General features: G+C 55.7%; 1 protein-coding gene across 1 annotated transcript; it reads left to right on the top strand.

Annotated features, from left to right (window-relative positions):
- Positions 1–368: 368 nt before the first annotated feature.
- MLN (motilin) lies at positions 369–9,910 on the top strand. The gene is given in 5 exon segments (NM_214235.1): positions 369–392; positions 4,596–4,726; positions 6,780–6,896; positions 9,052–9,166; positions 9,754–9,910. Coding segments are annotated over 4 exon segments (360 nt in total). The 5' UTR covers positions 369–392; positions 4,596–4,609; the 3' UTR covers positions 9,765–9,910.
- Positions 9,911–11,460: the final 1,550 nt, after the last annotated feature.

Below are 11,460 nucleotides of genomic sequence, written 5' to 3'. Positions count from 1 at the left end.
AGCACTCTGACAGGCGACAGAGACTCTGGTCACCAGAGTGGCCCAGAGAAGCCCCACAACATGATATGTTTAAGTAACCAAGAAAGGAAGGGCTTTCGTTAAAATGTCCCCTGAGGGGCAGTTGAGCTCTGAGTGGACAGGAGAGTGCCGTCCGGGCGGCGGCTGGCCTCTTCCAGACCCTGACTGTCACCCGAGGAGGGGCCTTCCAGGAAAGGCCCAGAAGGCCAAGGCGTGGCAGGCCCTGCCGTTGTTTCCACGAGCTCCAAGAATGCAGGTTCCCCACCCAGAGCCCCCAAAGGTTAATGGGCCCCAAAGGGCGGACAGGCAGTATATAAGGGCCCGTCAGCCCAGCCCGACACAAGCGGACAGGCAGAGACACACACGCGCCCACTGTGAGTAGCCAGGGAGGTGGGCAGGGGAGGCGGTCAGCACGGGAACGAGCCAAGTCAGCCCAGCCCAGAGCTGACCCAGTCCCTTGGCGCTCCGCCACCTTCCGATACCCACCTGGGCTTCAGCCTGAGCGCCCCAAGCTGGTTTCCAGGATATGGGTCAAAGCTGCACAAAGTGGGTGGGAGCAGGGCTGCCCAAGCCTGGCTGGCTGAGAGAGGAGCAGGGAGTGCAAATCCCGGCAAAATACAAGCAACCTGGGGGGGGGGGTGCCATCAACTGCACACCAGGAACCCAAGCCAGAGCCCGGCGTGCACACAGGGCCACCCGATCGCTGTGGACTCCTGGCTCTGGGAAGTTAAGGGGGAATGGCTGGATCCCCGAGGAAATGGCCTGGCCTGGCAAGGCTGGCAGGGCTGGGGGTTACTGGGGTGGTGGAGGGAGCCTGGTGCCCCCTCAGCCAGAGCTGAGCCCTGAAGCCCCTTCCTCAGTGGTGGAGGAGGAAAGTCAGCCCCTCACCAGTGATGAGAAGCGCTCTCTCCGGCTCTGAGCTCCTGGAACACAAGCGAATGTGGGTGACATGCCAACTGCCACTTGTAATAGGGATAGAGTAGGATAGTTACACAGGTAGTCGTAGGAGTCCCAGGAAGGAACCATAGATAGCGAGGGAAACCTAGGGGACTTTGGGAGAGCACTCTAAGTTAATCATTGCTCAAGAAAGCCATCAGAGGAGTCCCATCGTGGTGCAGTGGAAACGAATCCGACTAGGAACCATGATATTGAGGGTTTGATCTCTGGCCTCACTCAGTGGGTTAATGATCCGGCATTGCCATGAGCTGTGGTGTAGGTTGCAGATGTGGTTCGGATCTGGTGTTGCTGTGGCTCTGGCAAAGGCCAGCAGCTGTAGCTCTGATTTGACCCCAAGCCCAGGAACCTCCATATGCCATGAATGAGGCCCTAAAAAGAAGAGAAAAAAAAAATAAAAAAGAAAGAAAGAAAGAAAGAAAGGCTTGCTTGACCAGTGGAGGCAGGAGATATGCCTCAGGTCATCGGGTGGGGGGTGGGATGGGCCTGCATTCAGGTTCAGACCAAGGGCAGGAGTTTAAGGACCACCCTTCCGATGATTTAAATAAGCACCATGACAGTCCTCGTTTGACTTTATAGGGTCAAATACTCTCTCACTGGATACTGAGGAGGAGCTACCACTCCCGGAAAGGAAGAGGTGGTCTTTTCCAACCCCTACTCCCCTTGGGTGATAAAACTGTAGCCACCGGATCCTGGGGCAGAGCCTCCTTTCCTGCTCACTTGCATCTCTCATGACAGTCCTATCTTTTTTTTTTTTTTTTGGTCTTTTGTTTGTTTTTAGGGCCACACCCACGGCACATGGAGTTTCCCAGGCTAGGGGTCCAATCGGAGCTACAGCCGTCAGCCTACATCACAGCCACAGCAACGCAGGATCCGAGCCACGTCTGAGATGTACACCACAACTCACTGCAATGCCGGATCCTTAACCCACTGAGCGAGACCAGGGATCAAAACCGCAACCTCATGGTTCCTAGTCGGATTCGTTTTTGCTGCACCACAGTGGGAACTCCAGCGTCCTAGCTTAATAAATCTATTTCTTGCCTACCACTTTGCCTCTCGCTGAATTCCTTCTGCGCAAAGGCATAAAGAAACTGAAGCTCGAGTTCCCGTCATGGCTCAGCAGTTAACGAACCCAACTAGTATCCATGAGGACTCAGGTTCAATCCCTGGTGTTGCTCATTGGGTTAAGGGTCTGATGTTGCCATGACCTGTGTTGTAGGTTGCAGACTTGGCTTGGATCTGGTATTACTGTGGCTGCGGTGTAGGCTGGCAGCTGTAGCTCCCATTCAACCCCAAGCCTGGAAACTTCCAAAAGACAAAAAAAAAAAAAAAATAAGAAAGAAAAACTGAAGTTCAGTTAGTCCAGACACCGGGTAAGTAATTCCAATTTAAAAACTGTGGGTTTAAGTCCTAATCTGGGTTTAGGCTGGGTTCAAGTCCCGGCTCATGTGTTCAAGTCCCCATCTGGGTTCTGGCTAGGTTCAAGCCATTAATGCTATCTGTTTCAGTTGGATCAAGAAAATGAGCAGCAATTGGATTTTTGCCTTTTTTTATTCAAAGTTTTTACAGATTCTTTTTTTTTTTTTTTTGGTCTTTTTGCCTTTTCTAGGGCCGCTCCCATGGTATATGGAGATTCCCAGGCTAGGGATCTAATCGGAGCTGTAGCCACTGGCCTACGCCATAGCCACAGCAATGCAGGATCCGAGCCACGTCTGCAACCTACACCACAGCTCACGGCAACGCCAGATCCTTAGCCCACTGAGCAAGGCCAGGGATCAAACCTGAAACCTCATGGTTCCTAGTCAGATTCATTAACCACTGCGCCATGACAGGAACTCCCAAAATTTTTGTAGATTCTTATGGAGTGAGTTAAGGTGAACAGCAGAATGAAAAGGGAACTATGGCATCTCTGTGAAGGAAAGGGGATGCCATCAGTGTGACCCATCCATCTCCCCTGGGAGGGAGCTGGGGAGAGGGTAGGAGGAACAGTGACTCGGACCCCCCCCTCCAAGCTCTGTTCCCTCCGGGGCTCTGAGAGGTGGTCTTCACTGGGGGTGGTCCTTTCTGCCGTCCTGGGAATTTGTACGCAACAGTAGGGAGGCTTTGGCTGTCAGAGCTTGAAGGTTCTTGCTTGTGGAATGTTAGCGCTATGGAGAGACGAAGCGGGGGAGCAAGACGCCGAGAGAGGGTCCTGCTCAGCAGAGGGGATGCCAGGCAGAGGGCTGGGGACAGAATCCAGCTGAGAAGCAGGACGCAAGCCCACGGCCTTGGAAGTTTCTCTCCAGAGGGAGGGTCCAAGTGGGCTCTGCCAGCCTGTGGCAGGACCCTCGCCTCTCAATAGAAGCCAGGCTGCCTCTGCAATCCCTCACCCCCGCTGCAGCAGAGGTGGCCCCGGCCCCTCCTCCCTGCTCAGGGGGCCTGGCCCCGAGCTCTGCCGTCCACCCTGCACAGGAGCATGGTGCCCAGAATGCATTCAGCAGGGCCGCCCCTGCAAAGCCTTCTCCAACTTCTGTGGGCAGAGGCCACATGCAGTGGGTATTAGGACAGGCACTAGGTTTCAGAAGGCCAGACCTCCAGCCCCCACTGCCCTCGAATGGGTCCCTTCACCTCCCTAGGTGTCCTCCCCTCCCTGGATCACTCTTGCTCCCAGGCGGGCGTGAGAATCGTGTGGGAGAGGACTTGGAAAGGGACCCCAGGGACTAGCCTTAAGGAGTCAACCACGGATGGCACCTTGCAGGCCGCGCCCCTCCACCAGCAGACCACACCCTCTCCCAACAGGTCAGGTGCCACCCAGCAGGCCATGCCCCTTCCTGAACCCGCCCAGCGTTGGCCCAGTGGGCCTCCTTTCTCAAGTCTCTGCACCCCTGTTGTCACCACACCCACCTGTCCCCTGGCGGTCTCGGTCTTGGGGAGCCCTCTTTCTTCCTGGCCATTCCAGACAGACTCACTTCCAGGCTGCGGGGTCTTGTGCTCGCGCTGGCATTGGCACTGGTTCGGAGGAGGGTGGTTGTCACAGGGAGAAGATTGTTTCCGGGTGTTGGCCCACAGGCAGCTCCACTTGCTTGAGCCAAGGAAGGGATTGGTCCAGAGCCAGTGCCGACCCAGAGGGTGGGCACTGCGCTCTGCCCTTAGATGCTGCTCAAGCTGAAGTTTCCCATCTGGCTCTATCTCCATGTGAGCAGAGGTCTGCACCCCTTCCTCTCTGGGGCTCCCACAGAATCAGGTGGTCCTGGGTCCAGGCCTCTCCACACCCTAATTGGCTCAGGCGCAAGCAGGGCCCTCTGGACCCTGGGGCTTAGCTCTGCTGATAATCTAAGGTTTTTTCTCTGAGACATGAGGTCCCTCCTGCTTCATTACCCCAGCTCACCGCAGAAGACCGCTCCAGCCACAAAGAGACAGCGTGGCCACTGGAAGGCATCTCTCCCAGTGTCGGCGCTTTGGGCAGAGGCAGCCCTGTGCTCACCCAGTCCAGCCCCTCACCAGGCCCAGTTCCAGAAAGGCTAAGCAGATGGTTCAAGGTCACACAGCTGCATGTGGGGCGTGGGCCAGAGCTGAGGGCACCAGCCTCTGATGCAGCAGTCTGTCACTGCACCCTGCACCTGGTGACAGGTGCCCTTTGTCAGTGTCCAGCTCCAGGATGGTGTCCCGCAAGGCTGTGGTCGTCCTGCTGGTGGTGCACGCAGCTGCCATGCTGGCCTCCCACACGGAAGCCTTTGTTCCCATCTTTACCTACGGGGAACTTCAGAGGATGCAGGTAAGAGGCTCCCAGCCACCTGAGGTGACACAGCCCTGCCCAGCACCAAAGTGGCGTTAGTCTCTCTGAGGCACAGCGGCCCTTCAACAAAACCCACATTCAATCAGCTCTGCCAGTGACACTGAGTGATCACGGAGGACCCAGACGGCAACAATCCCAGACTCCAGCCATGTCCCCAGCCACCTCCAATGCTTGCCTAGCACCACAAAGCAAAGGTGTCAGTGGCTCCGGGGGCGACATCTTTCCCCACCCCTGCCCATCCTTCAGAGACTGAGATTTTCTTTCTTTCTTGCTTTTGCTTTTTAGGTCCATACCTGTGGCATACGGAGGTTCCCAGGCCAAGGGTCGAATCAGAGCTACAGCTACCGGCCTACACCACAGCTCACAGCAATGCCAGATCCTTAACTCACTGAGCAAGGCCAGGGATCGAACCCACATCCTCATGGACACTAGTCAGGTTTGTTACCGCTGAGCCATGATGGGAACTCCAGAGATTTTCAATTTACAAACCAATAGTATTTGTGGAGCACCTCTGCAGCAGCAAGGGCCACCCTGAGTGACAGGCCAGGCATGCAAGGAAATTTGAGAGCCTCCCATCTTCGAGGGGCCGTCCTGGGAGCCAAGACACAAACGCAGGAAAAATTCACTAGCAGTAGAGAAGTAAAGGGTGCTGTCACAAGGCAGGACATGATTAATTGCCCAGTAAGTGCCGCTGACTGGTAAGTGCTGAGTGCAGGGGAGGAGGGTCGGCGTGGGCTGGCGTGGGTTTGGAAGCTGATGGGGAAGCGGGGGACTGAGCTGGGGCTTGAGAGGGAAGGACAGAGGAACAGGTGGGAGCAGGTGTCCAGAACGGGAGGAAGCTGCCTTTCCAGGAGGGGTGGCCAAAGCCTCCTTCTCTTTCGAGCCCAGAAGAAAACAGGGCAGCTCAATGGAACTCAGACAGCGGGGCCTAAGGAACCCTGCACTGCTGGACCTGCCTGCCTGCGCCTGTGACTTTGGATGTCTGGGGCTCTGAGGGTCGACACCACCTTTGTGTCTCATTAAGTGGATGTAGAATGGGACCTCCATGTCCCACATGTCCAGGACTGAGGCCCCGCTAGGGGAACACAAGCGAATCGGGAGGTCACGTGGCCCTGTGGTGCAGCCCCAGCTACACGCTCTGTCTGGGGTGGTCTCCACGGCATCCTCTGCAGAGGCAGGGCTGGACCCTGTTTCTCCTCATCGGGGGCAGGCGTGCAAAGGGATGGGGGAGACGGCGGACCCCGAAACCTCCCTTTCTCCACCACTTGACTTCCTCTAGCAGAAAAGATGACTAGATGGATGACCAGCTGTTCCAGAAGCACCGTGCATCAGGGCAGGCCCAGAGTGAGGCTGTCAAAGAAACTGGAGGAACGGGTGTGCCTGGCCTCGGTGCCTGGGGACCTGGCCAGCGGGATGCCTGGCGAGATGTGGGGCTGGACAGACGCAGTCCAACTCGGCCAAACACACAGTGAAATGACAATGCAAGGACACCACTGTGACCTGCGCTATGGCTTTGCTCCTCGTAACTCCCAGACACTGGGGTTTCCACGAAGAAGTTGCAAGTCCTTCCTGCATAAATCAGCTCCCCGTCTCGCCACTTATAAATCACATCCCAGGGACTCGGGCTTCCCGGACCCCCTACGGCACCCTCGCAGGCGAGGCTGTCTTGCCACCTTTTTTTATAGGCTCTTTGCTAAGAAAAACACATTTTCACACTTAATATGCAGGAGGGGCAGCCATTATTTTCGGCATTTTAATTTAATTAACAGTAACGATCAGGGGTGTAATGTTTGAACTGTCGAAGAGCTGATTCCTCCTCGAGCTGACTCGCTGGCGGGCAAACCGGAGGGACACGGCCACACGGCCGAGGCCTCAGGCATCCGAGATGCCCTGTGTGGGAGGCACCTGGGAGAGGGGGTTCTTTCTGCCCATGAGGGGCTTGGGCCACTTAGTGCTCTGGGCAGAAACATCAAGGGGCCATGGGGCGGTGGGGGAGGGCAGGATTTGTACAGTTTTGTGCTTGGAACCCTAGGAAAAGGAGCGGAATAAAGGGCAAAAGAAATCCCTGAGTGTCCAGCAGGCGTCGGAGGAGCTCGGCCCTCTGGACCCCTCGGAGCCCACGAAGGAAGAAGAAAGGGTGGTTATCAAGGTGAGCAGACAGGGGGACAACGCAAAGAACTGAGGGGGGGCGTTCCCTGGGCCACCAGAGGATGTTCTGTCAACCAGACATGCAGGCCACAAGGTCTATCTAGGAGGCAGAGACAGACACCAATGATGAGACGATCAACCATTTTATTTTATTTTTTTGTCTTTTTGCCTTTTCTGGGGCCGCTCCCGAGGCATATGGAGGTTCCCAGGCTAGGGGTCAAATCGGAGCTGTAGCTGCCGGCCTACACCAGAGCCACAGCAACACGGTATCCGAGCTGTGTCTGCAACCTACACCACAGCTCAGGGCAACACCGGATCGTTAACCCACTGAGCAAGGGCAGGGACCGAACCCGCAACCTCATGGTTCCTAGTCAGATTTGTTAACCACTGCGCCACGATGGGAACTCCAAACGATCAACCATTTTAGATGCCAGATAAGGAGGTGTGGTGGGGAGTCAGCAGTGGGGCTGGGGCACTGCTTTGGCTGGGGGTGGGGAGGTCTCTCAGAGGAGGGGACATTTGACTTGAAACCTGAAGGGTCCAGAGATGCCACCCATGCCAAGAGCCGAAGCAAGGACACCCGTGAGAAGGAACAGTGAGTGCAGAGGCCCTGCCCAGGGTCTGGTGGGTCTGAGGCCCACCAGGCCCAGGGCTGCTGAATGAGGGCAAGCGGCCACAGGGCCTGGGGGGCCAGGCTGGATGTCCAGAGGCCTTTAGGGCTTCACAGAGGGAAGGTCACCTGACCTGACTGGAAAAATCTGGGCTGCACGAATGGAGGCGGGAGGCCAGGCTGCTCTGGGAGTGACGACGGGAGTGCCCAGCAGAGCTGCGGCGTCCAGACCCGGGGCCCAGGGCCTCAGTGCCCAGGTCGGGGCACAGACTGTCAGGTCTGGGGACAGCCTTGAGCTTGTCTGGTGCGGCTCTTTAATTGTGTGGGTGGGGAGCATCTACTGAACCGCGCTGTGCCCACAGTTCCAGGCACTGGGGATAGAGGCGGAACAGAACAGAGATGTCCTCTGCCCTCGAGGAAGTCACACTCCATGGGACCAGAAACAAGCTACTGGGAGGGTCAGACACAGACCACAAATAGGGCCGACCAGCAAGCAGAACAGCATAGAGCAGTGTCCAGGAGCTATAGGTGCTCCGGAGGGAAATAAGATGCAGGCAGGTCATCATTTTTTTTTTTTTTTTTTTTTTAAGGGCCTCACCTATGGCATATGGAGCTTCCCAGGCTAGGGGTGGAATTGGAACTGCAGCTGCCGGTCTATACCACAGCCACAGCAAGGCCAATCCGAGCCACATCTGTGACCTACACCACAGCTCACAGCAATACCAGATCCTTAACCCATTGAGCGAGGCCAGGGATGGAACCCGCATCTTCATGGATACTAGTCAAGTTCTTAACTAGCTGAGTCACAAGGAGAACCCCCTCTTTTTTCCTCATTTTAAAGTGAGGAAGCAGATCACACAGCAAGGGACCGGCACAGGCAGGGCCAGGGGGTCCTTCAGGCATCCAGAGCCCATTTCTCGCCCCAGCCAGCCCAGTGGGAAGAGGGGAGTGGGCCTGGGGCTCCTCCGAGTCAGGGCTGTCTGGCTTATGCAGCAAGACCACTGAGCCAGGAAGCTGGGGGCAGGTGGTAGGGAGGGAGTAGCATCACCTCCAGGTCCCTCCAGGCCCCCGAATGTACTGGCTTCTCCCTCTGGTCTAGAGTGAATTATTACTCCACCTCTTTGTCCTCCATTTCCTCATCTGCAAAATGGGCACACTAAGAGCCTCAACATCACAGGTTACTGAGAGGCTTAAGCTATGGAAAGCATTTAGAAGGCCACCCACCACCCAGTCGGGCTCCTTGGTGCTGGCTACTATTATTTCGGGGGGGCTGGGGTGGCGGCAGTGTCCTCCTCAAAGGAAAGCCCTGCTGCCCTGTATCCCCACCAGGGGAGGTTGGCTGTGTCCCCACTGGTCTCAGCCACTTCCAGGATCCAGGCCCTGGTTAGAATTAGGGGGTAAAAGCGAGAATTCCCAGAGGATCCCCAAGGATGGGGAGGAGGGAAGCCCTGATGGCCTGGCTCCCCGCGGTGTCCCCCCCCCCCACCTGCGTGTCGCCCCGGGGGTTGACTCTCCCCCTCCTTGTTAACTCTGCTTTATTTCACAGCTGCTCGCGCCTGTGGACATTGGAATCAGGATGGACTCCAGGCAGCTGGAAAAGTACCGGGCCACCCTGGAAGGGCTGCTGGGCCAGGCGCCGCAGTCCACCCAGAACCAGAATGGTAAGTAGGGCCGTCCTCCGCCCACCGCCGCTTTCATATGCCAGCAGCGCAGCCACAGGGGGCTGTGATTGGTTTTCCTCCCACGAGCGCCCCCACCCTACCCCATCTCTGAGGGGAACCTAATTGCAGGGCTGCTGGTGCTTAGGGACCTTTCTGGCTGAGAGCCACAACAGGTGGCAGTAACCCCCAACCCTCCCCACTGCAGAGCCAGTTCCTTCCCTCTCACGACAGCCTGCATCCCCTCCCTCCACCTATTCTGCACGTCCAAGTCCTGAGCTCCACTTGGCCTTGCCAAGTTCAAGGTCTGCCTGTGTTACTTGTGCAAAGCCGGGTCTTAACTGACTAAGAGCCACTAATTCCTTCTCACTGCCTCTACCCCCCACCCCACCCCCCACAATCCCGGGAGGGGGAGAAGGGAAGAGAGGGGAGGCAGTGTTGGAGGGGGAGGAGCTGGGAGGTTAAACCACCAGCTTTGGGCTACAGAGAAAGCCCAGGAAGACCACCCCCTCCCAGATGCCCTCCTGCCTCAGGCCCCTGGGCGCGTTCAGGACATCTCTGGGCTACAAACTTCCTTTGCTTTTCTCCAGCCGCCAAGTAACAGGCCGCTGGGGGAGAAGGAGGACACAGCTCGGACCCCCCTCCCACGCAGGGAGGGCCTAGAAATCCGCTGGGCTTGGAAGGAAAACACCCTCTCCCAAACAGCCCTCAGCCCCCCTCCCCCAGCAAATAAAGCGTGAAATAGGCAGAAACGACTCTTTTATTTAATATATTAATTTCCAAAGTTCAGATTCAGGTCAAGCCATAAAGGGGAAAATAATAAAGCTCAGAGGAAGCTTGGCCATAAATGGTGCAAAATTACCAAGGGTGTGCCTTTTGTAAGTCCTGTGTTCAAATATTCATTGAAACCACAAATCGGAAGACGTGCGCCAGCGCGTCCATCATGGGTGAGGAAACGGAGGCCTGGAGAGATGGCATTTTCTGCCCACGCGCCGAGTCAGGGGCAGAGCAAGCACTGGAATTCAGGTCTCCTGAATCCTGGTCCCTTTTCCGTTTACTGACGATCTTGAGGCCTAATGGACCAGAGCGTTTTAAGGCCTCTGCGCTCAGCGCCTTGCTGAGGAATGTGCAGCTAGCCCTTTAACCTCAATGAGCCTTTGCAAAAGCAAGGAGTTAACATCTGCCTTGAGATCTGGGGACGGAAGGGGGCACCAACAAAAAGCAAATTACTGTTATTATTATCATCACCTTGTGACTACAGTCTCCAGCATCTGCAGCAAAATCACACAGCCAACCCACTTATTTCTGCCTTCTCAACAAAACGGGATGGGAAATTTCATTCTAATTTAATTTTACGTTAATGAACACTCATTTATTTCTAAATGGGGGCCTTAACAGGAACCAGGGCTCCTTCCATCCACCGGTTACTGTCGCTTAGCTGCAGTGCCCCACCCATCCCAGCCACTCCCAGGACTCAGCTGTGGATAACAGTGGGAACAAGACAACTACTGACACTTAAAAAGGACCCTCGTGGAGTTCCTGTCATGGCTCAGGTGAAACGAATCTTGACTAGCCTCCATGAAGTTGCAGGTTTGATCCCTGGCCCTGCTCATTGGGTTAAGGTTCCAGCATTGCAGTGAGCTGTGGATGTAGGTGGCAGACGTGGCTCTGATCCCACATTGCTGTGGCTATGGTGTAGGCCAGCCACTACAGCTCCGATTTGACCCCTAGCCTGGGAACTTCTATATGCCATGGGTGCGGCCCTTAAAAAAGGACCCTCCAACAATAACAACAACAACAACAAAAAAGACAAAAGACAAAAAAAAGAAAAAAAAAAAGAAAAAGAAAGAAAGAAGGAGTTCCCGTCGTGGCGCAGTGGTTAACGAATCCGACTAGGAACCATGAGGTTGCGGGTTCGGTCCCTGCCCTTGCTCAGTGGGTTAACGATCCGGTGTTGCCCTGAGCTGTGGTGTAGGTTGCAGACACAGCTCGGATACCGCGTTGCTGTGGCTGTGGTGTAGACCGGCAGCTGCAGTTCCAATTCCACCCCTAGCCTGGGAAGCTCCATATGCTGCGGGAGCGGCCCAAGAAATAGCAACAATAACAACAACAACAAAGACAAAAGACAAAAAAAAAAAAAAAAAAAAGGACCCTCATTTGGGGTCCTCTTCATGCCTCCCAAGGAACCTTAAGGGAACCCTGACGGTGCACACTGCATGTTCGCACAATTTCCACAGCACGTACAGATCAATGGATCAACCCAAGCACAGCTGCTGGTTCCCAGGAAATGCTGCCGA

Source organism: Sus scrofa, chromosome 7 (assembly GCF_054392235.1).
Source record: "Sus scrofa isolate SSC_HxYL_T2T_F1_AM1 chromosome 7, Sscrofa_HxYL_maternal_Yorkshire_Landrace_v2.0, whole genome shotgun sequence".
Taxonomy (NCBI): domain Eukaryota; kingdom Metazoa; phylum Chordata; class Mammalia; order Artiodactyla; family Suidae; genus Sus; species Sus scrofa.
The sequence above is the reverse complement of the archived record's forward strand: the minus strand, read 5'-3'. Positions and strand labels throughout refer to the sequence as shown.